Source organism: Rhopalosiphum maidis, chromosome 1, assembly GCF_003676215.2.
Source record: "Rhopalosiphum maidis isolate BTI-1 chromosome 1, ASM367621v3, whole genome shotgun sequence".
NCBI classification, from domain to species: domain Eukaryota; kingdom Metazoa; phylum Arthropoda; class Insecta; order Hemiptera; family Aphididae; genus Rhopalosiphum; species Rhopalosiphum maidis.
Genome location: NC_040877.1, coordinates 57495486 through 57521969, shown reverse-complemented (window position 1 = coordinate 57521969; position 26484 = coordinate 57495486). Strand labels below are relative to the sequence as shown.

The following is a 26484-nucleotide window of genomic DNA, read 5'->3' as shown; positions in this document are numbered from 1 at the left end:
CGTGGTTAACGACGTCGTCGTACCAAATATTACGGCGATAGTGGCACGTTACGACAGCGGCGGAAATTTTTCACAGGTCAGCATTGCGGTGGTCAACGGCAATCCCAATCAAATTACCGGCCGGTGAGACAAGCGCCAGATTGATATGTATAACATGCATATACATGCAGCATTCCGACGCATGCCGATGTAAATTAATGCGCCCCGTTTAGTATCCGTGACACGATGTCAGTGATATAATTATGTCAGTACAACATTTTGATATATTATAACAAATAAATATATATCGTCACCACAGCCACAGTCAGGTCGTATAGATAATATACATGGTCACATGGATCTCGTTCAGTACCGTCGTGCCACCGCAACTAGACGTCGTCACTCAAAGACATGCTGGCCATTGGTTGCGAGTTTCTGTAATACCATCACACGATATTTGATTTATTTTTTACTTTTACAATATCTTGGTGAGACGTCTCCGACACCGACATTGTATTTTTGTACGATTGCAAAATACCATTAGCAGGGCCGCATTTAAGATTTTGGCGCCCGGTACAAATAAAATCGTACACCGCCCCTCCCTCTAGAGTCTAGGGCGTGTTTTAGGGAGATATGTTTGAATATTTGTCACCCCCCCCCCCATGAAAATATAAAATGTACACTTTGATATAATTACTTTCAAATTTTATAAAACAGGGATAATTTATTGAAACAAAAAAATTATTTATTTTAACTTCTCATAATAATAATAATAATACCTACTAAATATACATTTTATATTATTATGTGTATGTATAAACTAATTCTATGTTATATGAGTATTTAAAAATATACTTAGTAGATTTTACTTATAAAGATATAATTAGATATAATTCACGAGATATATCCAAAATATTTGAAACAAAATTAGAAGTCAATAGAAATTATTTCTAGGGAAAACGCAATTGTTGCCATCACTTAAAAATAAATTAAAAAACAGTGCTCTACAGTCCGCATGCAGTCAACCATTTACCTATGCATTTTAATTTTCTTATTAAAATACTGTAACGCGTATTTTTTCTATTATTGTGTTTCGTCTCGAATGTGTTAAATGTTAAAAAGATTTTTAATGATTAAATTATTTGTTTTACTTTCCATCATGATTATTAAAATTTATTCAATATTTTGTACCTCTTTATAATTACTTCTTAAAACTATAACCGTTCCAAAAAATTTGCCGCCCGGTACAATTGTACCCATTGTACCCCCCCCCCCCCAATAAATGCGGCCCTGACCATTAGCGATTTGGATCGGCTTTTTTATCGATCACCGTATTATTTTTATGCGTCCCCGATTACCCCAAGACAACTGCCTGCAACTGACACCTTTTTCATACAAAAACCCATAATACCATAATGTACTCGACAATTTTTATTCATACATAAATATGGAAAAATTATATATTATGCTCAATATGTAAATTATTTGTTAACGTCTGATAAAAAAAAAAATAATATACTAAATAATAATATAATAATAATAATTATATAATAATATATAAAAACTAATATATTATAACGAAATATAATGTAATAAGCACTAAATACATACTAATACTTACTAGTAATAAAAATAAAGAATGCAGAAATGGTATAAGTAATAAATAAATATACTTATATTATTTTAATCTATAATAGCTAAACGAAATAACTATATAATAATTATCAATATTTCAGTTTTAAGCACGGTTTACAGTTCATGGTTCTAAGTTCTATTTATTTAATATTTTCAAAAAAATAACATTGTGTAAAAATGTGTAAAATTTTAAAAAGCTGTTTTAGCGCGCTAGGCGACCGCCCGAGTAGCCTAGCCTTCACACCGGCCCTGGATGTGATAACAACATTAATTACAGCTTTATAAGAGAGAAAAAAACTTGAGATAAGACCACTAAATATTAAATAATATACATTCTGTGGACTGTGGTGATAGCATAGATAACATGATATGTAACTATAATCTGTACTTGATCGGGGCCGGTTGCTTCTTAAATTATAGATTAAATTTTTTACTTGTGTCTATGATGTTAAATATTTTATAGATTAACTTTAATTTCTAAGATTTTTGTGTTAAAATTGAGTTTCTATTAGTTTCATAAAAAATGACGTTGTATCATTTTGGTAACTGTGTCACTTTATTATACGTGCCACACTATTTAACGTACAAATACGCAAATCTGTGAGTAAATTTAATACATATCCAGTGTCGGTAGTTTTAATTTTTATTTTTTAGATCTGAGTATGGAGCATTTTGGAAGTGCATACAAGGAGGTATTATCTATACATTTACCCAACTGTGCAAGATGTTGATTTTAGCAACGTTTTTTCCGGCTAATGAGGCGTCTATAACCACATTGAGTTTAACGGTAATGACATTCAATATTAATAAATGTATAAGAGTTTCATTTAACTTTACATTCGTTTCTTTTTTAGAATTTCCTCAAAAGCTCCGTTGATTTAGCAGATATTGCTGGAATCTATGTTATATTGCAAAGCATACCTGGCAAAGGGCATGCTAAAGTAATGACAGCAGGTATTGGCTGGGCGGGTGCTGAAATATTATTGACCCGATTTCTGCTCTTATGGGTGGGTGCAAGAGGCACTGAATTTGATTGGAAGTACACACAAAAATGTCTGGAATCTAATATAAATTTGGTGAGAAACTTGAATAGGAATTAATAGATAAAAAGTGTATGAAAATTAAGATAAAATAAGCTTTATCTTTGCAGTTAAGAAAAAAATGAAAGATAATTCCTAATATCGAAGTTATATAATACAAATTAAAAAATATGTTTTTATATTATATTAATGAATTTTTAAATAATAAATTGCAAAATTAACTTTAAGAATAGGTCTCATCATAATATATAAAATGTTAATTGTAATTATATAATTTTATTTTTAGATGCATCATATAATGACTGCTGCATTAGTTTGGTTATGGTCCAGACACGATTTATCCAAATTACAATCAAAATTTTCACCATTTGCTGCGGTTAGCATTCTTCTATTGCTGTCTGTTTACCGTTCAGTGGTTATAGACACTCTTGCTGCTTGGCTTTTAATTGATCCCTGGTCAATAATCGCTATCAAAGGAGTTTACACAATTGTTTTAGGTTTAATCATGCTAAAATATTATACTAGACTTTCGACATTAATTGGAATGTATTAAAACAAAACAAACAAAAATAATTATATAAATATTCAAAATAAAAATATACACAAACTTTAACTGTATTCTTATAACTATAATTATTTTGTATTATATTTATTTTATACTGATAAAAAAATGAAAAAAAAAACATATATTAAACATTATATAGTTGTATTCATATATTATAAAACTTCTTATAGTTCCAGTCAACCTAAATCATCTGAAATAAATTTTAAATTTCATTAAAATCAAAATATAATTACCAAATATCAATTGGAAAAAATTAACATTATCAAATTTTAAATAAATATATAGAAAGACATGTATGTAAATTCTATTTAAAAATTAATTTTACTATAGTTCATGTATCGAAAATTTCCTATGTATTTATATTTTTAACATTCATACTATACTTTGGCCTAGTAGAGATCAGTTAACGTGTATGTAGAATGGCCAGCAGCGATGCTGTCAGTGGGAAGATAAGTGGGGAATATACGGATTCTGAAGAGTTTTGGTCGAAATGCGGTAGTGATCTCTTGTGAGTCGGAGTATATATAAAAAGGATTATAATATTGTGTAGAATAGTCGTCACGGAAATTAATATTAATTCATATTTAATGTATCTATCTCGAGAAAGTTTCATGACATTTCAGACATATAAGATATAACATCAGCCATCCACTCTTCAATTCCTGATCTCACATTTTTTTTCTTTGGGTACATTTCACCAAAACACAAACTCCTCTAAAAATGTCTATGATAATTATTTATTATACCCATACCATTGTCTTCATTCTACTAATTAATTGTTAGTACAGCAATAATTGTATAAATGTATACAGCAATGATTTGAAGAATCCATTTAACTCTTTATGTTAAATATCACAGTGAATTTACCTATTTATTAAATTTTAAATAAGAATATTACTAAATCTCAAGGTTTATTTTTATATTTTTATTTAAAAACAATAAAATAACGAGTTATTAACATTTTAAAATTTAATAAAAAAATTAAATGGATTCTTCAGAACATACAATTTGCTATGTTATGTTTGTAAAACGGAATCAACCTATGTGAATGTAGCTTCCTCTTAACAGAACTTGAAATTAATAGCACTAACACAAAGTATAATATAACAATAAAAATATAGAAAATTACAACAGTTTTATGTATTTTTATTATTGATGCATAGCTAATTGCTATTTATTTTTATCTGTATTTTATAATAATTTACAAATGCTATAAATTTCATGATCCAATTATTAATAATAAACGGTAATATTGTATAAATAAAATATACTAAATACATTAAAAATAATATGTCAACAAAAAGTATATTTACAGCTTTAAAACTCCAAAAAATGTACTTTAATTTACTTTATTTTTTATATCACACTTAAGTAATGGATTACCTAGTGATCAGGATTCTTATGAAAATTTAAAATCAAATTATGATATGTTACAGTAAAACTTCCGTTAACAACTATGTAGCGGTTAGGTTTTTTGGTCACATGAAGTGTTATGCCGTGTATTGTCACCTCTAGAGGACCTCTCAGGGGTGTACGCAGAAAAAAGTTTTGGGGGTATTTTTGAAAATCAGACAAATCAGTTATGAAAAGTAGAACTTTTTTTTAATAAACATACAAAAATTTTTTATGAAAACTAGCTATACCTACTTAGGTACAATACCCACTTTTTTAAAGAAAAAATTACAATACGTAAATACGTACCCACGTCAATACACTAAAGGTATAATTTTATTTTATTTATAAATCCTGTTTAAATATTTTATTTTTATTCAAATTATATTAATTATTTTAATTTGTTAATATTAAATTTTTATTTTGCTTTAACCGTTTTTTCACAGACACAATGTGATAACACTAATGTGCTAGGTAAACTGAGTCCCGAGTAATAACATTTTCCGAAAGAATAATTTATAAATAACGACAATGTACCTACTTCAAAATAAAAAGTCAATACATTCAATGAGTACTGTATAGTGACTAGTCACCAATTAATGATTATCGATTATCGATTTGCTTACTTAAATACATTCAAATAGATACATATATAAAAATACGTAACAAAGAAGTAATTAAAATGAAAAAAATAACAATAGAAAATTTTTTTTTTTTTGTAACAAGAAATGTTGAAATATGAAAATACAAATATTTTAAGATTTGAATTTGTTAAGAAAATATCAAATAAATGTTTACCATGTACCTAATAACAATAAATAATAATAAATAAAAAAAAAATTGACTTGAATTTGTATATTATATGTTTAATTAATTGTGATTTGTATGTACAACCTAGTGAATAATATTAGATATTAAAAACAAAAAAAGAACATTTTTAACATAACAGATAGTACTAAGCCTGTAAAAGTGAGAAAGAAAATGTGCTGTTTTGGAAACTAAACCTATTATAACTAGGGACTTAGTTAACCACAAAAACGATATTTTGGACTCAATTTACCAAGCCCCTGTAATATCATACCTGTGTATCAAAGTATAATAATATTTATGACAATTAACATTAAAATAGAATAAGTAAATAACCATACAAAAACCAAATATTTCGGGGGGTGTTTGAACACCCAAAACACCCCCCTAGTACGTCCCTGGGTCCTCTAAATAGCGGTCATTATTTATAGTCCCTTCTGTGACTGTTAATTGGAAGTTTCACTGTATTATCGTTAAAAATGGAAAATTTAATATTTTTTAAATTTAAAACAAATTTAATTTGTTTTTGTTATATTCCTAAAAAGTATAGATTGAAAATACTCTAAAATTTTAAAACCCATATAAAATCAAAATAAATAATTCCAGTATGCACTTCAGGTACATTAAAACTTTGAAGTCATCGTGTCAGACAATACAAAATAAGATACAAAATTAATGAAATATAAAATCTAATAACTATAATTAAATAATATATTATTTATATATGTTCAATTATAAAAATTTAAATCATTTAATTTTAATTTGTGCAATAAATAAATTTATAATATAATTATTGAATCTATGTTTATAAACTCGTTTTTTATTTTAAAAATCTGATATTCTATTTTTAATTTTGGATTCACTAGTTTTTAATCCAGTATAAAAATATATGGAACTCACATGACTCAAATGATATTGTTGTTCTGCAATCCTTAGGTGTCGTTCTCTGTCGAGTCTATTTTTAACGACACACTAAAAAAAAAATTATATTAATGAAATTTTAATTTATTCTGTTTCTCTATAAAAAATTTAATTTTTATCAAAATTAAAAACCTTATAATTTACGTGACTTGTCTTCTAAAATTAAATAGTATAAAAATGTTTGTAAAAATAAAAGTTTATAAAAGGAAATTAAAATAATTTAAAATGTACAGAAAACTTTATTTAGTACATGAAGTAGTGATATGCAACGTGTAATTTTTTACTCATTCTTTATTAATTCCTGTTGTTTTTTAGGATTAATACATTACTCAAGTTTTTTCAAGTATTAATTATTAATTACTTAAACTGAAAAATTAAATCTTAAACTTACTATGAAAGTACAGAGTTTTGTGAACCAAGGTTATTGAATTAAATTAACTTGTATTATAATTTACTATACTTTAAAAACAATAATAATAACAAATAACTGATCAATCAATTTCAGTTAACTGTAACTAATGGTTCTTGATCAAACTAATCATACTTATAAATTATTAAATCACTTATACTTGATTTATGTATATACAAGGATTTTATTTTAAAATAATATTAGTTAAATAAATTTAATTCAAATGTTATTCGATTATTCCTATAAGGGATGAGGAATCTCAAGAAGAATAGAAAAAAACTCGAGACATCAAAAACTTTGAAATGTTGAGTTGTTTTATTAAAATTTTTAAAACAATTAAAAAAATTGGTAAATTTTGATATAATATATTTAATCAATAACTATACTGAATGTACTACTTAATTTTTTGTTCTTACCGCAATAAAAATATTATTTATTTATTCGAGATGACAAAAAATGATTAATTTTATTTTGAGTTATAGAGAGCAAAACGCAATTAAGTGTAATGATAGTTTCAATGTAGTTTGAGATAGCAACGTTCGACATAGTTAGAATTTACTATAGAATCTTCTTAAAATTTTAAAACTTGTGATATTAAAATTAAAATATTGAATGATGTAATTTCTAAAAATATAATATCATTGTATTAATTATTAACATAATGAGTTTTTATAATTAAAAAAAAAGAGGAGAAATAAGTAACTGGTTTGCTGTATAAAAGGTCTACCTAGTCATTGAGTAAATCATTGCATGAAAAAAATGATTTTGAGTAAAGACAGTCTATCAGCCTATATTACTCTAAAACTAATTTAATTTACTATTAGTATTACAGTAGGTAGATTTAATTTTTATCAAAAACATTGCATTATTATATTATGAATATTTAATTGTTATAATAATATGATATTACATATAAATATTAATACATACATTAAACATACTCAAGGTTAGTGCAATAAAAAATTTTAAATATTGAATTCCTATATTTATTGATTTATAATGAGTACAATTTTAAAGAATAATTTTAATATTAGTTTTTTTTTATTCCTTTGAAATCCAATAATTTATAAAAATGTATTCAGTAAATAATTAAATTGTTTTAGGTACAATTAATAGATAAATAGATGTTAATATTTTTTTTTTCAAAGAAAAAGTAAAATTGCATATTTGGTCATTTTTAAGTGCATAAATGTACACATATTCAAGTTAAATATCCTTGCCCTACTTATAAATCAATACTAATAAACCATAGAACAGCATAAATTAGTTTGTTGTATAAATTAATATCAACCTTAATATTTTGAAAATTTTGTTAGGGCTTAAAAATAATATTAAGAGGAACCTTGCATACATTTTTTAAGTTATTTTTGGAAGAAGTTACAAATAATAGAAAAAACACTTTTAATCTGAACTTATAGATCCAAAAATCTATAAAACAACATAACTGTTAGCCGACACCAATATAAGGGCTGAACAAATATATGAAAGAAAATTATATTCAACTTATGGATTATTAAATTGATAATAAATATAATGTTAAAAAGGCTAATAATGCTTGGTGAGTACCATTATGTTATATGGAAAGGTAAGATTAAATGATACAATTTTAATTTTCAAATCACAATAAATTCATTATACAGGCAAACAATTAGTAGTTAAGTCAACCATGAGTTTCATGACCATCTGTATTCTGTATATCTGTCGTAATTTATACATTATATTAAATTATATACTTTAAATCTAAAATTAAAATTAAAAAAAAAATAATTATAATTGATTTTATAAAATAACTTTAATTTATTCTTATTGTTTATATAATATATTTACATATCTATATTAAAAAAAAAAAAAATAATGACATTAAATAAAAACAATAAAAATTAAACAACTAATTGATTTTATGGTAATTGTAAAATGTAATTAATACATTTTTAATTTTAAAAATTTGTCCACCTATTGTAATTTTAGCTCTTTATGATGTCGGCTATATGAAATTCAGCTAAATAGAGTCGGCTCTTTGATAATTTGCCAAGTAGGTTTTGGATTTATAAATCATACCCATTAAAAATGTATCTGAATGAACCTTAGTAGACCCAATTTAAAACAACTAAAATATAAGATTTTAAATTTTTATGTAATAATGAAATATATATTAAAATATTTAATATTATATAAATTTACCATTCTGAGCTTTTTTTTATTTGGTTGTTGAGACATATTTAAAGGTTCCCATATTTTTATAGTTTTATCCAGACCACTAGTTGCTAAGGTTGGTATATGTGGATGTGCTTCTAATACATTAGCCTAGTAAAAAAAAAAATGATAAGGAATATAATTTTCAAGGTAAAAACATCAATCTTACACATCCTTTTTTATCAGCATGTTTTCTTTGGACAATAGCTTCAGTTTTTTTATCCCATATAAAGATAAATCCACAATCTGATCCAGATACTACATAATCGCTTCTTGGACCATAAAAATTGACACCTTTAACTAGAATAATATATTAAAATAAATTAGATTTTAGTAATTTATGAATAATTAATATTTACTGAAACAAATATATGAAAATAGTCACTAAAAGGATAAAGGGAAATGGCTGGTAATAAAAGGGTCAAATGTTAACGTATAAAAATTACAACTTTATATGAACAACTATTAATATAATTTGTTAAATTAAAATAAATTTAATACCAGTCATTCTATTTAGATGGCCACTATAACTGTGTAATACAGAATTTGATCGACCATAAGTATCAAATAGATAAATATCATCTTCACTATAAGATGCTAAAATTTCAGTTCCACAATAGCTATACACAGCAGATGTAATATGAGATAAATAGTGAGAAGGTGAGGCTGAACTTGAAATCTCGTCCTCATCATAGTCAGAATTAACATTGCCATTTGCAATAGCACCAATGTCAGCAATATCAAAAACATCATTGATAGCTTCATCGACACCACCATCATCACTGCCATCAACATCACTATTATCAGTGCCATTAATAGCACTATCATCAATTTCAATAACAGCACTATCACCAGTCTGTAGAAAGTTATTTCAAAAATTTAAAAATACTGAAAAGTTTAATTCAATTATGTTAAGTATATCTGTTTAATCTATTCACTTTTTCTGGTTTAGTATTTTTAAGTTCACGATGGAATAGTTTAACTGGATCCACAGTTAGTTTTCTTTTATCATACATTCTTACATATTCATCATCACCATTTACAATAAACTCATATGGATTCATAGGATTAATATCAATACCATATAGATGCATAGAAGTTCCATGCATATTTTTGATATGTAGTATACTAATAATCAGAATAATAGACACATAAATTATATTTTATTTGAATAAATAAAAATGTATGTTTCTTACTTGGTAATTCTTTCATTTTCATTAATAGGAGATTCACGAATATCTATATTTTTAACGATTCCGTCATCTCCACAACTAAGAACTACATATGGTGTATCATGATGTACACCAACTTTATTGCAAGAGCTATCATGTCGTGCTATTATTTTGCTATATATAAAATCATAATTATTTACAGCAGACAATACAACTAAGCCATCCCGTCCACTTGATACAATGTGAGTACCTCCGTGTGTAGTGAGAAATTTAGTCTACAGAAATAATAATTAAGAGTTTAACTCTTAGATTTTAAATCTTATATAATAGAACATAATAAACTGAAAAATTAATTTACTTGAAAAATATTCCTAGTATGTAAACTACTGTAACTGAGTAAGCACTTTCCATTTGACCAATTCCATAAACATATTCTAAAATCATCTGATCCACTAGCTATAATTTCACCAGTTTTATTAAAATCTAATGAATTTACACATCCTTGATGGCCTTTTAGTTGTTTACTCAATTTGAGTTTTTGCACACCAACAGTTGATTGATAGAACTTATAACCCCACTGAGCGCGGCGGTTATAATGGCCAATTTCTCTAAACAAAATCTAAATTATTTTATCAACTAAATACAAGACATTTACCTTATAACCTGTTATATAACTCTTTAGGAAGACACCAATAATTGGATTTCGAACGAATGACTTTCATTTTATTAATATGCCTTTGTTTGAATAATTTAAATGTAGATGAATTTCTCGAACTACAAGATGAATCATTATCTGGACAATCAAATTCGTCTGAGGTGTTGTTTAATAATGCTTCACTCTAAAATAATAAAATGAAAATATAAATAAAATAAATTAGGTAAGAACTTTGAAAACTTACATCACTAGATGTAGAATCAAAATGACTTAAATTAGGAATAACATCACTATCTGAAGAATCATCTGTTTCAAGGCCTGGACTTTCAATATCATGTCCATAATAGCCACGAGGATAACCCAAATAATGGTTGAAAAAAGGAGATGAATTGTTATTGTCACTATCTGTTGATGAATCTGAGTCTGTATCAGACATATTTCTATGGACATTAATAATTAATGTATAAGACTGGTAAAAGAATTATATATTAAATTAGACATCTGTTATATTATACATTTTATTATTTTTATTTTTATTCTACCACAATATTTGCCTGTAATATCATATATAAATAAAAATAAATAAATAATAACATTAGGATTATCTACAACAGGAAGAAAAAAAGATGAAGTAAATCCAAATATTTTAAAAACATGGACATGGGACTTTATAATCATCAAAAATCTTATACTAAATAATCTAATAAATCTTGAAATATGAACTACAAAATGCCATAAAACAAAGAAAATAGGCAAAAAGTTTTTTTTATATTAATTATTATTGTTTGTAACTTATATTAGATATCTAGGTACTAGCGTCAGGTTACCCTACAGGCAAAATAATCAGGTGATTGGAGCAGCAAATTTGGCGCACTTAAAAAATAAAAAATAAAATATATTTATAATATTATAATATAATTTGAGACGGCAGCAAATTTCCTGCTTGTAGGCAGTAAATAGCTTAATCTGCCACCGCTAGGTACCTAGATATATTCAAATTGATATTAAGCTATAAAAAATAAAAAATTAATTGATATTAAAATGAACTTCATTTTTAAAACAATAATATTTATAATTATCTGAAAAACAAATATGGGTTAATATAATTTTTTTTGTTAAATTTTCATTGTAACTTCCCTTATCACACAATTTTAAAAAAAACATAAAATAAATCAGATTGTTAAGGTGAATTAGCAAAAAGAGTGAAACTGTGAAAATGGAATTTAAAATCTAAATTACTTACAACATGTAACATATAATTTTATACATGGAGTATTTGATAATAAAATAAATTATTAGATAACTTTGCTATTTTTATTTATATTTTATAATTACAAGTAAATACTTTATAATTCAAGCATTTCTAATATCTATGACTAAAACATTACTAATAGCTAGTGCTAGATAAAAAAAAAAAAAAAAAAAAATAACGTAAAAAATAATAAGAAACTGGGAAAATGTCTTTTAAATATGTTATTTTTGGTAATAAATAGATTATTATCTACAAATACTAAATTATATCTGGATTCAATAATTAACCCTGTGCATGATATAAGTTTTTATAAGTTAAAACAATCATTGATTTATTTTAAATAACCTTATATTTATTAAAAAACTGCAATTTTTAAATACATTGACATATGAACTTAGTATATCTCATATTTGTTTAGTGATCCAAAAATTGTTATAAAAATTACTTAAATTACATTTTCTACCAAAATAAGCACTTAGCATTATCATGGTCGGTTTGATTTTAAAATATTTTACTAGATGAGAACAAATAATAATTTGTAGTAATATTGAAAATAATGTCACATTTTATTTTATTTTAACAGCAAGATATTTCAGTATGAAGTATGTAGAAAAAATACAAATTTACATTTCTAATAGATATTATTAAAATACAATTTGAATTAACAATATACTTACACAAGATGATAAATAATAATAAGCTACAATATTGTGAAAATTGTTATTTGAGGTGAACCCAACTGTAGTATTGCAGTAAGGGCGATTTGAATTAAATTTCAAGATAATAGCATGTATCACCACGAAAAATTGTTCTCAACAATTACGGAAATCTAAATCATTACATACTGCAAGATCAATAGTATATTATAATAACGTAAACGATAGGATAATGATATTAGTGTTATAGTATATTAGGTACATCTCAATTCTCAACGTCCAAATATGTTTAAATATTTAAAGTTAAAACGTAATTCGTACATAGAAATAGTACATACGGTACGAAAAATTGAAAACTCAAAACATACTAATCATACTATTATTATATTATTATGTTAGATCCTATTATCAGCTTGTTCACCAATCCTTCGTAGTTCATATCATACTATCACAGTATCACAAAACGGGTCATAGGCTGTTGTCCGAAAATTTATTACAGCGAAAATAAATGCTCATCATATACTATCACAGAATAACATAATAGCATTATTATACCACAATTTTATTATATTGATGTGTTAATAATAATATATTTTTATACGTTCCCAGCCTCACAGGCTTCTATACTAGTGGTTACGTTATACCATTGATTGTATAATCCTTATACATATAAAAGGACAGGCCATTTTTATGTACCCATTTTGTGACGACGCCATTTAACTTATTTCAAATTTTTTTTCACAGAGTTATTCCAAATAACCTGTCTGAGTGTTTCCAGCTACCTGCAACCTGACCTTTTTTTTGTGTGTGTATTTTATCGACGTGTAGACACGAATTGTTCCGATGCGTAAAACACTGGTCACCGATTAGCTCAATTATATAAATTATAAAATAAATGTTTTTCGTCTTTAAAACACGATATTGTGTGTTGATTTAAGAATTTCATTTTAAGAAAGCAAAAACTGCACACGGGCGAAGCCGGGTAATTCAGCTAGTATTATATAAAAATCAATGGTTATACGTATTACAATAGTATTACTATTTATAAAATTAGCCTTGACGCCCAATATAGGTATTAGGACAATTAGGTAAATACTGCAGTAATACGAAGTATGATTTATATCACGTATAGATAATTACTGACTTAAGTCAAAAGAATATCCTAAAAATCGATAGCTAAACATACATTTTCCAGAAAATTGAACTCTAAACTTGAGCTTGTTTTTAATATTCGTACACATTAAAGTTGTTAGTGTAACTACGAATTAAGTAGGTTGTACAGCATAATAATTTAGCTAATAATCTAATAATTTATTTTACTAATAATTATATTGAACGAAGATATTGTAGAGGTAGGTGTTACGAAAAAATAACCTCATGTGACATTTTACAAAATATCATTATTATTTAAATATTAAAAAAGAAAAAAAAATGTTTTCTGGACTGAAATTGTAACAAGTGTACTTATAATAATAAATTATTTTATTAAAAATAAAAACACACTACATGCACGATACACACTGCAGTTCTGCATACACAGTACACAACAGTACCACCAGTGACCAGTCTACCACGTATATAGGAAACTAAGATACCATAAGTATCTAATCGTATATAATATGTATTATTTTTTTATAATATTTTCATAACATTTTTTAAATATTATATGCACTGCGACTTGACAGATTTTAGCCTGTGTAGGTAGTAGATACCTTTCTTATCTATTATGTATTTATGTCGGTTTTTATGTGATGTTGTACGGTCGAGCATTAAAAGACAAAAGTACAAAACGCAGACATTTTTTACATTTTACGGTCGGGTAAAAATTAAGATAGCAGAACTTGGTACTATTATATACTTAAAATATAAACGAAGTTCTCCTTAAAAATGCATAAGAAACAAAAATCCCATGCTAGTGACAATATTAAACTATTCAATTTATGTGACTACCTAGTATCAAAAAAAGAAAATAACAAATTCCGAATTTTTAAATCCCTTATCTATATTGGCTATATTACACACTAGCTGTACCCGCGCACTTCGTTGCCCGTAAAAATGCATCCGTGTTAGTTTGATTGCCTAATGCTAACATTTAGTGTGAGGATAAAATATATTTTTTGTTTTCTGATTTGGTCACAGATATACAAAATATATTTATTTTATATACCTGTGGATTTGGTATATAGATGATAATTCCGACATACGTATCAGCTTTAGTCTATGGCTTTACATTAATGTCCCGCACAGTGTTGCATTTTTTCAATTGAATAATTTATTATGTATCATTCGTTAAAAATCATATGTTATTCGAATAATCGGTTAAATATTTGCACAGCCCTACAGGCGCGGATACAAGGGGGGTCATGGGAGCGATGGCCCCTCCCAAATCACGAAAAAAAAAATCAATTTACTTAATTAATATGTCAAACGATGAAAAAAATTAAATTTTTTTATAGTGTTAGGATCTTATATTTAGTTTTTATTTACATTAAATAATAATAAATCCATTGTTTAGCGGATAGTTTTATTTATAATTCCGTAATTTCCAATTGTGCCGACTGACGACGCAACGGATGCTTTTATAAATAATAGATGTATTTTAGTCAACTTTTTTCACACACAACACATTGTAATAATAATTTATTAATGGAGAGACAATTGTATAGATAACATTTACAATAAAAATTTCTTCAAACAAACATTGAATATTTCGAATCAATAAATACAAATTTAACAAAATGTCGAATATTTTTTATAAACAAAAAGAAAATTAGATTTTGCTTTATAATTATTGTTGGTTTATTAATATTCAATAGTTTTTTAATAGTTTTTACTAATTGTTCTTAAATAGTGTTTTTTTTAATGCACCTACCTAGGTGTTTTATTAATTTTTAGTTGTAAGTTAATTCCTTTAAAAATTAAAGAAATATTTATAGTACTAGCATTGATTATGTATATAATAAAATTAAAATAATACATATATGATATATATATTGTACATATAATCGATGGTAATAATTATAATATAATAATACAATTATTATATATAATTCAGGGGTGGCCAAATTGCGGCTCTCTTCATCGACGTATGCGTCTCGCGGTCTATTTTACAAAAACCAAAATTTTAATTTTTTTGCATACATTTATATAAAAAAAAATGTTTTATTATTATTATTAATATTGTTTTATAATTTCATATTTTGTAATTTGATATGTTTATCGGATGTTAGCTATCTTTATTCATTTTGTGGTATAAAAGTACAGATTAGATAATTTGGCTCTTGATATAAATACATTAATATATGTGGCTCGCGTACATAGTTATGTTGGCCACCCCTATTATATATAGATGCCCCCCCCCTAATAATTACTCTGGATCCGCGCCTGCAGCCCTAACCATAGACATAGTAGTTAATAATATTAACTATTAATATTATTTTATAAGGTTAACCTAACCTAACCTAACCATAGACATATTATGTCTATGCGTTGTACCATTGATTTTATAATTTTATATAATAATATTTAATAAATATATATATTAATATATTATAAAGTACAGGGTGAATGTCAAGCTTTGCCGCCTTGGATATAAATTTAACATTCTTTTGTTTCCATAAATTAAGTTTAAAACTAAATTATATCAATAGTAAATATACTTTATTGAGTTAATCGTAATTCTTTGGTGAATAAACTAATGGCGGCCTTGGTAATACTTTCCTGAGATGATAAATAATTTTACTAAAATGATCGGTGGGGACTCAATAATTCATTCATATTTGTGAAATGTGAATTGAGTATTATTTTTTTATTTAAACATTTTCAAAAAAACTTTTATAAAATAAGTTTTTTTTTTGAGTGTAAAACAATATTTTTTTTTTTTAGGGAAGTGGTGCTTTCCTTGCCTTCTCACTCCTGAGGAAATTCGCCAGTGGAATAAATTAATTAATATCCATTATTATAAATATAATTTGACAATTATTTGTTTACACTATTTCTAGTACTTTTTTTATACATTTTCGGTGTGGTACCTTCAATTGCACCATCTTAATGCAGAATATTCAAGGAATAGAAAAAGGTCAATAATACAGAGTGTATCAAGTCTTCGTCCGATTACAAATTTATATAGCTCGGCAAATGTTAGCCACTAGTAAACGACCTATATACTAATGAAAAGATTAGATAACCAAGTTTATTTTAAGTTATCTTTCGATTAGTATATGGGTAATTTACCTGTGGCTAACGATTGCCTAGCTATATAAATTTGTAATCGGATGAAGACTCTTGAAGCACCCTGTATAATTTATTATATATACCTATACTTAAGTATAATTTTTACAGTTTAGGTTGTTACATCCAGAATCTAGATTATAAGTTTTTTTGCAGTATTTTATATGCTATACACATAACATACATTTTAAGACATCTCAAATTTGGTGTTAATCCTATCAAAAAAAAAAAAAAATTTAATCAATTTATTTCTTAACTTAAAAAAATGATCTCATCTTTTAGATGTTAACAATATTGTATCTAATCAGGTTCAAGTCTTAGGATTTCTAACGTTTGAGTACAGCTAAATGGTTTAATAATTTAATTGTATTATATTTTCTATTGATATTTATATTAATTTATCATTATTATAAAAAAAAAATATATTAAGACTAAACACTCATTACCGGCCCCTCGACATTTTCTCAAATGTTCGACTGGCTTATCCGGCCTTGTATTCCAATTTTAAAGTTTTATATATTTTATTTTATAACATTAGTTTCTACTTTTATTAATAGTTATGAATCTAGATTAGACGAGATAAGCATAGGATTGCCATCTGTCACCGATATTCAGCTCTTCGTCCCGACAAAAAACCAAAATGTCCTGATTGAAACTGAGCATTGCAAATTTCACTTTAATGTATACAAAAATGCATGACTAGGGTTGCCATTTGTCCCAGTTATTGAAAACAAAAGCTAAGAAAAATAACTTTAATATAGTATTATTCAAAGGTTTATCTAAAAAAAAAAAAGGTTATTCAATAAGATGTCCCAGCGACTTGGTAATTTCAAAATCTGGCAATCCTAGGTAAGCATCTATAATCGGTAAAATAGAATGGTACAATATAAGGCGTGAGAAAGTAAATAGTATAGCATAGTTAAGTTATTATCATTAATATATTTTATATTAAATTTAGAAAAGAAATAAATAAAAATACTTAAAATAAAAATATGACAGTAATATCTTTCATTGCGATGAATGTCTGGGTCTTGGGATAAATCCTATTCTTTCTTGTACAACTTCTTGTTTGGTTTTTGTGTTGGTGTTTAAAAGAGGACCATACAGATTTTTTTGTTTTTCTTCTTTAGCTTTTTTAATAGTTTCATGATGATTTTTGATATCTGAAAATTCACTTAAATCTTCGATCCTGAGCTCTATTCTTGTAGGATTTAATCTTATCATTCTTACCTAAAAAAAAGTTAGAAGTATTATATTGAAGGTTTTGAGTTTTTGACATTAAGGAAATTTATTAACTATTGATCCATAAGCAAATTCAATATTTTAAACATTTATTTTGAGATATGTACAAGCCAAGATATAAATAATAGTATAAATATTGTGGTAGAATTTGAAATCGCTATTTTTTCTTTAATTTTCTCAAAATTTTATATAATGCTATTTGCTACAATTAGAACATTAACCTCAAGTGATAAATAATAAATTACTAATTAATAACACAATATAATTATAAAATTATCAGTTTTCAATAAACCTAAAATAAATATAAAAAATACAACTACTCTGTGAGTTAAAAAAATAACAGATAATTATAACTACATAGTAATCAATAAGACCTATGTTTACTTACACAGTTAATAAGTCACCGTCAGTGAATATTAATTAATCACAGACAACTGACTCCAAGCCTCCACGGTATACTGTAATAAGTAATTACTGTTGAGTCTTCAGAGTCTTAACTCTTGAATGTTGGGTAGTATAGTACAGCCGGGATGGGTACAGTTCGGCCCCTTGATAAGAAATTATAGCTGATAACCGAAATTAAGATTTCGAACACTAACCTCAAATCACAAAAATTTAAATTAATACCAACCATTAGTAGGTATATAAGGTATATCTTAAATCGTGATTGTAAATAGTTCCACCATAGACATATTATTAATAATTAATATGTGATATGTCTATGAGTTCCACTACGATTTTTGAATACATTTCTCAGTTTCTCACCCTTGTCCTCAGAACCAGATACATTATATATCTGTCGGTCGAAAATTCGAAATTAATAAATGGCCGTTTGTTTAATATTTTAACGACTATGTAGTTACCTACCCATTATTCGTTAGTAGGACCAGAGCCGTGCGCTCATGAAGGCATGCGCCCCGGGAATATGGTTTAAAGGGTCGTTAAAATTTTTTTTCAAAATATTTTTAACTACATAAATAATATATACGAGAAAAATTATTGTTTTACAATTATTTTGGACCATTACAATTTTTTTCTGAACAAATTTCCTACTATGGTCGAGTAATAACAAATTAGTCGACCGCAACGTTTTATTCTTGTATTATTTGGTTTTAAAATAAAATTAATTAAATTTTAAACTAATTACCTATATGATACATATACGATATACCTTATACAGTTATACCTATGATACGCTCTTATGATATGTTTGTAAATATAATATAATTTGTGATTTGTATACATTTTTAATTATTTTATACCTACCTATTTTGTTTAATAATTACTATTGCAATCAGCTTTAGTTTTTTGTCGAATCAACGATCAAAATATGTTATAAAAAAAAATTTAATTAAATAGGAATAAAATGCATAATAATAAATACAATAGGGGCGAATATTTTTAATTTTTCCCTGGACGCCAAATCTTAACGGAACGGCTCTCTTCTTGAATTGTTGAGTGAATTAGGAATTAACGAATTACAAAAATTATACTATGAACACCATTTTTAATTTGATAAAAAGAGACGTTAGCTAAGAACATGTATACTAAAATAATGTATTATACAAGCTTGTTAGTAGTTAGTACTAAAATAATCATTATATAGTGTTTACTTACTATAGTAATATCCAATTTTATCATGGGAATATCCAAATATGATAACTAAATATACGTCTTGAATGTTGATGGTAAAATTAAGCAATAAAAATAATCAAATACCTATTTAATCAGAATGAAGACACAGGCAATACCATTCATTAAATTAAATAAATTAATAAAAGTAATATTCTTTCGTCTTTATAAGACCATCCATCTAAAAATTTTTCTTTGGCTTAAATTATAGTACATATTACGACGAAAAAATTATACCAATAAAATCGACTTGTCTATGGTGACGTCGGAGTCGTTCGCCGCGGCGGCGGCCATATAGTATACACGGCCACAAAGACAGTGCACGGTCATTTTCCTGATCATAAAAAAAAATGTTGATATTTTTTAGTATTGACCACTCCAAAGTACAAATTAGTTCCAATTTGCTATCCAAAATGTCCTCAGAAGTTGAAATTCGAGGTTTCGAACCATTTATTTTATTTTATTATTTTTATTTATTTTTTATTTTATTTAATTTTTATTTTTTTTGTTATGGTATACTATACTATAAAGAACATTATTGTAAAATCAATATATTCAGAATTCAAGAAAAAAAAAATAAAATAAAAACCTAAAACATCATCAATAATAATCGTAAACTAATGTTGTAGAATAAATGGACCACTGTATAAAAGGTAATATTTTATTAAATAAAAAAAAAAACAAAACTGAAGAAAAAAAAGGTGTTTATTTATAACACTGTTCTTAAATATTATATAAAAAAATATTTATTTTATATATTTGATAATATTTCTTAATGTATTAATGTGAAAATTTAGTGTATGAAAATAAAAATTATTTAATTGGAAAAAGAAGTTTATAATAAAATATTCTTTTTAAGGTGTAGGTACGACTAAAGCAGCGACGCAACTTGCTTCGCATACCCCAAAAGCTGTATTACACGCAGCTAACACGGGTGTAGCAGCAATCACTGATGCAGGTACAGTACCGAATGTAAACCCGGCAGCCGTAAAACAAGCAACTGTTACAGCCGCACATCCGGCATAACAAATTCCTGCTGCCACTGGGCCAGCAAGGGCGGGAGGTGACAGTAAGAGACCAACCATTAGCAAACTCAACATCTTCTGTCCAACCATGATGACTCAAAAAACAAGTAAAATATTGTATAATACTATTGTTAGGTTTCTTATAAACAGAAGGTTGCAAATTTGGTAACTGTAAAAAAAATAAAAAGGAAATAAAATAATATTATCGTTTATTTACAACATTTAGACGATAATACTAAAGTCGACAATAACGACGAATTTTTTCTGAGGCTCCGCCATCAACATTCTCATTATAGCGAAACTATTGTTTTATTATTCATAGGAAATTATTTTTATGTTATTATTAATCATTAAAATTTATATAGCTAATTTTTTCACTCTTATATTTAATTGTGAAATCAATATAAACAGTATAAACTTTTAATTTTCAAACGGCAAACTATATTTAAAATGTCAAAAAATAGTAGGACTATTTTTTATAAATTTTAACGTTAAAATTATTATTTGTCATTTACCGTTAGTGAGTTATCAGTTATAGCTCCTCAAAGTTCGGTGATTTGAGATTTTCAGGTGTTCATCCTATAGTTTATTTTGACTGTGAGAAGTTGATTAGAACACAATTATTATTTGCAAAGACCAGTAGTTCAAGTAATAAATTGTTATCGTTCGACACAATGTCAATATCTTTATAGGTTTGTACCTGTTACTATACCTACAACACGAATACGGAATACGACTATGGATTAACAAAGTATTATGGACTTGAGGTATCCGTGATATCACAAATTATAAAACTTATCAATTTCAATTTTTTTATCGTGGTTTCATGATTGCAATATCATAATATAAAAGTACCTCCTAAAACACGTTACAATTTATGTCGTACGCGTGTAAGACGGCTTTCGGAAAAAAAAGTCCTTAACATGCGTAGGAAAAAAAAGCCCCGTACAGTGGTGGACTGGCCCGGCCCGATTGTTTATGTCCATATTTATTATTATTATTATTATTATTTTTAATGTATTATAATAATATGAAAATATAAAAAAAATGTTTCTTTGATTGATTCTTATAATGTAGTGTGCAAGTTTTTACTTTTTAGTTTACTATACTTATGAGTTATGAGTTATGAGTACCTACCAGAGTTTGATAGTACTTAGGGCCGTTACATACGAGCGATATTTCATGGTAAAATTTATTTATCGTACACGAAAATTTAAGTTTAAGCGACTAAGAAAAAAGAAACGAATGGTTGACGAACTCTCGGAAGATAACCCAATCAATGGTGCTAAACAAAAATTTACTGTGGAAATCCATAACCATCATGTAATGGGTAAAATAATTGATAGCATGACTTCAAGATTCGTGAACAACAGCCCACTGTATATGGATTTGTCACTTCTATCCCCTTTTAAGTCTACTGTGGTTCAGCTGAAGCACTTCTATACCCCTCAAATCATAATTCATATGGATTCAGTTGGAATATTTAAAATTTTTGGAATTTTCATACATTGAATAACCTAGAAACTTGTCAATTTTTTTTAAAACAGATTTGAATTCTTCATTAAGTCTTATTGAGGTCAGCCAAAGCACTATTCATGGGGATGGTCGTTTATTTATAAGTTATATGATAACATGACGTATCACTATGACAATTATGCCTAGTATCCCAAATTCCCTAGTTAGAAAACGCCATTGGTAATTGCATTTTACATGATATTTTTGATTTTTTGAAGCAAATTATAAATATTTTTAATATTTAACTTGCTTCAAAATTTTAGTATAAAAAAAAATATACTTTTATTAATCCATAGATAATGTTGCAATATTTGATCTTAATAAATCCTTTAAGTGCTCTGACATTAAAACTAACAAAGTCAAATAAGATTTCCTAAATTTCTGAATGTAAATTTGCTATGTTGTGCACCTGTAAGACTGATACAACGCATACAGATTATAATATTGTACCATGGCTCTTAAATATATGTCTTTCTCGTCTATTGTAACCCTGATGGAATATAAGTTTGGAAACTTAAACTATCATATAAAATTAATTTTAGAATTCTTTTTTTATTTTAACAATCACGATAATAGTACTTTTAATTTTACAATTATTGTAATACGTTCTGGAAAAATATAATTATAATAATAAATAGAAGTTATATAACAATAGTATATTTTGTATTTTCAATAAATTAACAAACAATAATAAAAAAAAAAAAAAATTGTTCTTGTTAAAATTTAAATTAATAATATTATTTTATAGTTCGAGGTAGTCCATCATCTACTTGTGTAAATTATAGCTCGTTAATCATAAAAAAATATTGTTCCAAATTCCTGTGCACAAAGGCTTTGAATTTCAGCTAAAAGTAAAAAATGAAATTTTTTAAATTTTGGTTTTATCTAAGTTGACAAAATGTTTATACTTACAATCTACATCGTATAATTTAGTCAACTTTTGATTCAGCACTATATAAATTTCTCGTGAATTACATAACCTACCAGCTACCCAATTATCGTTAGATGTTTTTATCATAACAGAATAGGTTGGGTGCATACTGGAATAAAAAATGATTGGTATAATTAAGTCATATACAATAAATGAGTATAATAATATATGATTCATAAAATAATTTTTTTAATAAGAATTATACACACCAGGATTGTTGACTGCTAATATCTACTAAAACTCGTAATGCATCTGGACTAAGATTAAATTCAGATGGTCTATTAGTTGTAGCAATGGAGTTTGAATATTTAATTGAATTTTTAATTGCTAAATTCATAGCATTAAAATATACAAATTTAGCAGGTCTTTCAGTGTATAATTTTGAAGCCAATGTCTTTTCAACTGTATTTTTCATCTTTTCTGATAACAGATATAATTTTGTCCCAAGAAATTGATCTAAGCTATTATACAAATCTGCTGTAAGTGGATTTTCCACTGAAATAAATTACCAATATCAAAAATGAATTTTTTGTAGCATATAATATAATCATATACTGATACTTACTTTTAACAAACATGCATACAATTGAATGATGAGCTTTATACATAACTAGCCTATAGCTTTTAAATGTTTTATCATTTTCATCATTCAACCATAAAATAGGGACCTTACCCAAATCACTAATCCAACTATCTGTTTTCACTGCCCAAATATTTGTTATAAACCTATACAAAAAATCATATTAAAAATTGCATTTTTAAAGTATAGATATATTATATTAGTTCAATCATTACTTTCCAACTAATTGATTAGGCAAACATTGTTGTACTAAATTTCCTTTGACTAAATTGTCTTTCTTTGCAATTTCTGGCAAGACCCACATTAAAATATAGGAATACACAAGTTGAGTTTGACGTTTATTCAGACCACTCCTAAACAAATGTCAAACAATAATAATAAACAAAAAAAGAAAGTAGGTAACCACTCTGATATACAATAAATCATCTTATTATTACAGAATAAATCAATATAATGCATATGTTAAATAAATAAATAAATCATTGCATACAAAAAGATTATGAGGGAAGAAAATTAATTTTTACCAAAAACATTAAATTTGAAAATATTATTGTGTATAGAATATAATAATACACTAAAAGATTCCAGTAATTCACAAATAATAAAATAATATTTTTATATTACAAAAAAAAAAAAAAACTAAAAAAAAATTAAAATTGAAAATGTCTATGAATTGTTCAAAAATAGTTAAAATATTTTATTATGTACAGAAAATATTAATATAACATTTCACAAAAATTTTTAAGTTTCTCCAAAGTTAAAAATCAAAGAATTTTTACTACCTTAAAAAGTGATTATGGACACAAAAAATAAAAAACACACATAATTGTAATATAACAATACATTCATCGCTCTGCTCAGAATATAAAATTAAAACAGACTAATAATGACATTAATTATATGGCAAATAATGATGCGAGGCATTTGGATATATCAAACCATTGTTCCACATAAATCATTATTATTAAATTTAATCTAAATTCAAATCTAAGTAATTTTATTTGTATCTGGTAAACATTAGTTTATTACAACTATTATTACTAGACTCCAGTTATATGTATTTATAAAAAATTCTAAACATATTAACATTAAAATAATAAATAATTAATTTTGATTTATAAAATACAAAACTTACCATTACATATAATCTAATTTTTAAATTAATATTAATTTAATAGTTACCAAACAAGTGAATCATTATAAAGTAACATTGTAAAATGTACTTGTTGAAATGTGTTTTCGATAATATTTAGAAAACTCTGCGCATACAAATGAATAACATTGTCCAGAGGAAGAAAACTGATACCTTGGAACATATCCATAAATGTATGACTCGATACATCAGTGCTCTGTAAATACTAAGAACAAAACATACTTGAGCATTTAAAATTAAAATTGAATTATATAGTATTACACAAATTTGAATAAAATTAGTATTTACTATTCATCAATAAATAAATTATAATATGTCAATATGTGTTATAAAAATCAGAAGCTAACCTTGCTATAAAATTTGTTAAGCATAAGTCTGAGATAATCTGGATCATTATCATTCATTAGCTTAGTCATACAGCCAACAGTCATTTGAAACGTATTATACCAGTGTTTTAAGACAGCCAAATAAATTGGTTCTTGAAGATTATATGTGCAATATACATGTTCATCTGGGGACTCTGAAGACTTTTGATTAAATTTACATTTTGCTGACACAGTCTACTGAACATAATGTTATAATTACTAAAATAATTTTAAAGATACCTAGCGATTGAAAAAATTTATTTAAAAACACAAGTAATAATATTACAATGACTATCCAAAAATCTGGCTCCGCATTGTACAACACTTGTAATGTTTTTTCAGTGCGTAAAGATTCACATGACTCATTTGCATTAAAGTTTCTGTAATATTAGTACACAAATTAAAACATATACCTACAGAATAATAATATATATAATACAATTTATTAGCATACCGTGCAAAGCAAATAACAGCTTCAATATGACCAACATTGAGAACTTTTTTGTTTTCGTCCTCATTTTCTGGATAATAAAATAATATTTTTTTAGCGCCCTGTGTACAAAAAAATATTACAAGTATATGACTTATTAAACAAATCTAATTTTAATTAATATATAAACAAATTTATTTTAAATCATTAAAAAAAAGTGATTTGTTCTACTTGAATGAGTAGTAGGGTAGCCCAAGAATGCCTAAGGTGGCATATAAAGCTACCTACTATTATTTAAATTGTTTTAGAAACAATTTTAGTTGAGAAAAACAGTAACGACAAATTGCAGTGAAAAAACATGTAAAGAAGTACTTACATCGTCTTCAGTTTTTGATAATGTCGAGTTAAAAATGTACAAATTCTGAACAGAGACTTCAGTCGGCATTTTATTTTTTCGAGAAGCCGAGTTCACATGTTACAGAATAGAGTATAAATTTAAATTTTAATACGAAACGATAGTATGCGTAAATTATAATCACCGCAAACGCCGCTAATTATTTTAATGATCAATATTAAAAATAAAATTGTTATTTTGCGAGCTGCAACTTTGACTCTTGTGTCTATAGTCTATAATCCACAATCTAAGACCGTGTCTATAAGCATTGAGCATTTGAGCAATGAGCTATCAAAATCAAACAGACGATA

At 26.0% G+C, this 26484-nt stretch overlaps 5 protein-coding genes across 6 annotated transcripts; 1 reads left to right on the top strand and 4 right to left on the bottom strand.

Annotated features, from left to right (window-relative positions):
• The first annotated feature begins 1983 nt into the window (after window positions 1-1983).
• LOC113560928 (transmembrane protein 147) lies at window positions 1984-3272 on the top strand. The gene is made up of 4 exons (XM_026967058.1): window positions 1984-2214; window positions 2269-2401; window positions 2469-2690; window positions 2941-3272. The coding sequence occupies exons 1-4, from the start codon at window positions 2138-2140 to the stop codon at window positions 3205-3207; spliced, it is 699 nt and encodes a 232-aa protein (XP_026822859.1). The 5' UTR covers window positions 1984-2137; the 3' UTR covers window positions 3208-3272.
• On the bottom strand, window positions 3269-13037 carry LOC113560927 (DDB1- and CUL4-associated factor 8). Of its 2 annotated transcripts, XM_026967055.1 has the most exons (11): window positions 12698-13037; window positions 11013-11208; window positions 10777-10952; window positions 10472-10721; window positions 10138-10388; window positions 9880-10069; window positions 9443-9797; window positions 9111-9241; window positions 8930-9052; window positions 6319-6390; window positions 3269-3409 (listed from the first exon to the last, which is right to left on the bottom strand). In XM_026967055.1, the coding sequence occupies exons 2-11, from the start codon at window positions 11202-11204 to the stop codon at window positions 3401-3403; spliced, it is 1749 nt and encodes a 582-aa protein (XP_026822856.1). In that variant the 5' UTR covers window positions 11205-11208; window positions 12698-13037; the 3' UTR covers window positions 3269-3400. The 2 variants fall into 2 exon arrangements, with proteins under 2 accessions (XP_026822856.1, XP_026822857.1); XM_026967056.1 differs by lacking the exons at window positions 3269-3409; window positions 6319-6390 and adding an exon at window positions 8613-8855.
• Window positions 13038-17825: 4788 nt separating this feature from the next.
• LOC113549000 lies at window positions 17826-18690 on the bottom strand. Its single transcript, XM_026950129.1, has 2 exons — window positions 18537-18690; window positions 17826-18136 (listed from the first exon to the last, which is right to left on the bottom strand). Exon 2 carries the CDS (start codon window positions 18128-18130, stop codon window positions 17915-17917), a length of 216 nt encoding a protein of 71 aa, XP_026805930.1. The 5' UTR covers window positions 18131-18136; window positions 18537-18690; the 3' UTR covers window positions 17826-17914.
• Window positions 18691-20533: 1843 nt separating this feature from the next.
• On the bottom strand, window positions 20534-21591 carry LOC113560848. Its single transcript, XM_026966956.1, has 2 exons — window positions 21321-21591; window positions 20534-20974 (listed from the first exon to the last, which is right to left on the bottom strand). The coding sequence occupies exon 2, from the start codon at window positions 20893-20895 to the stop codon at window positions 20635-20637; it is 261 nt and encodes an 86-aa protein (XP_026822757.1). The 5' UTR covers window positions 20896-20974; window positions 21321-21591; the 3' UTR covers window positions 20534-20634.
• Window positions 21592-22966: 1375 nt separating this feature from the next.
• On the bottom strand, window positions 22967-26458 carry LOC113560847 (vacuolar fusion protein CCZ1 homolog). The gene is made up of 10 exons (XM_026966955.2): window positions 26156-26458; window positions 25804-25901; window positions 25636-25729; window positions 25332-25544; window positions 25014-25189; window positions 24047-24184; window positions 23817-23977; window positions 23461-23746; window positions 23233-23360; window positions 22967-23165 (listed from the first exon to the last, which is right to left on the bottom strand). The coding sequence occupies exons 1-10, from the start codon at window positions 26222-26224 to the stop codon at window positions 23110-23112; spliced, it is 1419 nt and encodes a 472-aa protein (XP_026822756.1). The 5' UTR covers window positions 26225-26458; the 3' UTR covers window positions 22967-23109.
• Between the last annotated feature and the right edge of the window lie 26 nt (window positions 26459-26484).

What these genes read in the sequence shown, in the direction of transcription:
- LOC113560928 (XM_026967058.1), top strand. Translation starts at nt 2,138, where the DNA reads ATGACGTTGTATCATTTTGGTAACTGTGTCACTTTATTATACGTGCCA. An exon ending in ACGTACAAATACGCAAATCT is followed by an intron (nt 2,215 to 2,268) that starts GTGAGTAAATTT and finishes TTTATTTTTTAG; the next exon opens with ATCTGAGTATGGAGCATTTT. An exon ending in TGGAATCTAATATAAATTTG is followed by an intron (nt 2,691 to 2,940) that starts GTGAGAAACTTG and finishes TTTTATTTTTAG; the next exon opens with ATGCATCATATAATGACTGC.
- LOC113560927 (XM_026967055.1), bottom strand. Translation starts at nt 11,204, where the DNA reads ATGTCTGATACAGACTCAGATTCATCAACAGATAGTGACAATAACAAT. An exon ending in AAAATACTAAACCAGAAAAA is followed by an intron (nt 9,798 to 9,879) that starts GTGAATAGATTA and finishes AACTTTCTACAG; the next exon opens with ACTGGTGATAGTGCTGTTAT. An exon ending in ATAAAAAAAAGCTCAGAATG is followed by an intron (nt 6,391 to 8,929) that starts GTAAATTTATAT and finishes TTTTTTTTTTAG; the next exon opens with TGTGTCGTTAAAAATAGACT.
- LOC113549000 (XM_026950129.1), bottom strand. Translation starts at nt 18,130, where the DNA reads ATGATAAGATTAAATCCTACAAGAATAGAGCTCAGGATCGAAGATTTA.
- LOC113560848 (XM_026966956.1), bottom strand. Translation starts at nt 20,895, where the DNA reads ATGGTTGGACAGAAGATGTTGAGTTTGCTAATGGTTGGTCTCTTACTG.
- LOC113560847 (XM_026966955.2), bottom strand. Translation starts at nt 26,224, where the DNA reads ATGCCGACTGAAGTCTCTGTTCAGAATTTGTACATTTTTAACTCGACA. An exon ending in TATAATGATTCACTTGTTTG is followed by an intron (nt 24,185 to 25,013) that starts GTAACTATTAAA and finishes ACATTTGTTTAG; the next exon opens with GAGTGGTCTGAATAAACGTC. An exon ending in CCTAATCAATTAGTTGGAAA is followed by an intron (nt 23,978 to 24,046) that starts GTAATGATTGAA and finishes TTTTTTGTATAG; the next exon opens with GTTTATAACAAATATTTGGG.